Source organism: Apis dorsata, unplaced genomic scaffold, assembly GCF_000469605.1.
Source record: "Apis dorsata unplaced genomic scaffold, Apis dorsata 1.3 scaffold_525, whole genome shotgun sequence".
NCBI classification, from domain to species: domain Eukaryota; kingdom Metazoa; phylum Arthropoda; class Insecta; order Hymenoptera; family Apidae; genus Apis; species Apis dorsata.
In genome coordinates, this window is record NW_006263748.1 from 548,571 (window position 1) to 550,344 (window position 1,774).

Sequence of the window (1,774 nt, forward strand, 5' to 3'; positions counted from 1 at the left end):
GAGGCGTCAGTCGAGCGACAATCTTGTCGTCGTCATCGTTGCTACCGTTCTTGTCGAGAATCGCTTCGTCAACCAATTTTTCACCGCCTCCTTCCAAAATATATATATATATATATTTTATATATAACGTATACTCGAAATGAAGTTAACGTTAAATTTTTATAATCGAGGAATAAAATATCTTCGAATTTCACATCTTTAAATTTCGCGCTCTATTTATCGCGTTTCTTAAAAAGCGACGAGAATACTTTGACGCGTTATTTTTTCGTCGGCCGAAAAAACTACACCGCGGGGTATAGAAACTTTTTAAACGACACAGGGTATACAAATGTTGGGGCTTTTTCTTTAACTTTCGTAATATTTCTCGATGTTGAAAGACAACAAGGGATCCATCATCCTTTTGACAACCGAAAGAAACGTTCCAACGACTTTTACCCTTCTTTTTCCTTGTCGTTGCTCGAATTTGACCGAATACCGGGATTCTACGCTCTCATCTATTACGCCATTACACGGACGACGCGAAAAAAGGGATAAGTATTAAATATCGTTTGCAACGTTTTCGATCGAAAACAAGAGAAGCATACAGTATACACATAGAAATAGAAAAGTAAAAGAAATATACGATTGTTATGTGTATGCATTATGCGTACGTGAATAGAGGTGTAAAAATATATTTATATATATAGATGTACATCGAGAAAATCGGAGAAAGAAAAATTCTACCGACTAATCTTAATGATTGCAAACCAACCAACCTCCTCGGTAAGGCCTAGCAGAAAACGTTCGCGGGCCTCCTGTAACAAAAATATATATAAATCATAAGAAATTATATAAAAAATGAAAACAAATATGCATTTAATTATTACTGCTAAACTAAAACTAATCGATATAAAGATGGCGATGACGAAGGAAAGGGAGGGGGGGAGTAAAATTTGTTGTTGCGAAAATTGATCATTCGTTGGAATTAAATAGACTTTAAAAGGACTACGAAGGCGAATCAAAATTTATTCGTTTTTCGTTTATCTGATTAATCGGCGTTATTGCCGTGATCGTCAACTCAGAAAAAAAAAAAAAAAAAAAAAAAAGGAAAAATGACAACGGTTATCGAACCGGATGAGGATTAAAATATATAAGTTCTATACGTATATTTCCCCGTAAATATTAATATCGATATTAATATTGATAAAAATTCACGACGGTCGTGAAAATAACCGGAAAATTTTTTTCTTTTTTTTTTTTTCCATTCTCTATTCTATTCTCGATATTGGTTAATGGATATCAAAATAAAGTTTCCGACTTCGATAATGGTTACCCGGTTAACTAAAATAAAATTCTCGTCATCGATATTGGTTAGCCGGAAACCAAAAACGATAATCTAGCATCGCGATCGAGAAAAGAAAAGAAGAAAGAAAGAAAGAAAGAAAAAGAAAAAAAATTTCCAATCGTTCGGGATAATTATTTCGTAAGCGAAACTTATCAACGTTTGAGAAATCGGTATAGGTAAATTTTTTTTTTTTCTTTTTTTGAGTTCGATTTTTAAACCGACGAATTCTCTCTCTCATTCGCCATCGAAGAGAAAAAGCGGAAGTAAAAGTATCCATTGTTAGAAGCGCGGCGTGTAATATTTGGCGATGAAATCTCGTGGAGCCGTAAAGAGTGAGCTTAGCGGTAATGATGTTGATAGGGAGGGGGGAAGGGTGTTAACGAAACTATAGCGAGCCGGAGAGAGAGAGAGAGAGAGAGAGAGAGAGAGAGAGAGAGAGAGAGAGAGAGA

At 35.1% G+C, this 1,774-nt stretch overlaps 1 protein-coding gene across 3 annotated transcripts in view; it reads right to left on the reverse strand.

Moving 5' to 3' along the window:
- The window catches only part of LOC102672766 (synaptogenesis protein syg-2), a 75,923-nt gene that overhangs the window by 23,680 nt on the left and 50,469 nt on the right, over positions 1–1,774 (reverse strand). For all 3 annotated transcript variants that reach the window (XM_031512892.1, XM_006620699.2, XM_031512891.1), the window contains one exon: positions 756–794. In XM_031512892.1, coding sequence (XP_031368752.1) covers positions 756–794 — 39 coding nt within the window. The remainder of the gene's footprint in view (positions 1–755; positions 795–1,774) is intronic.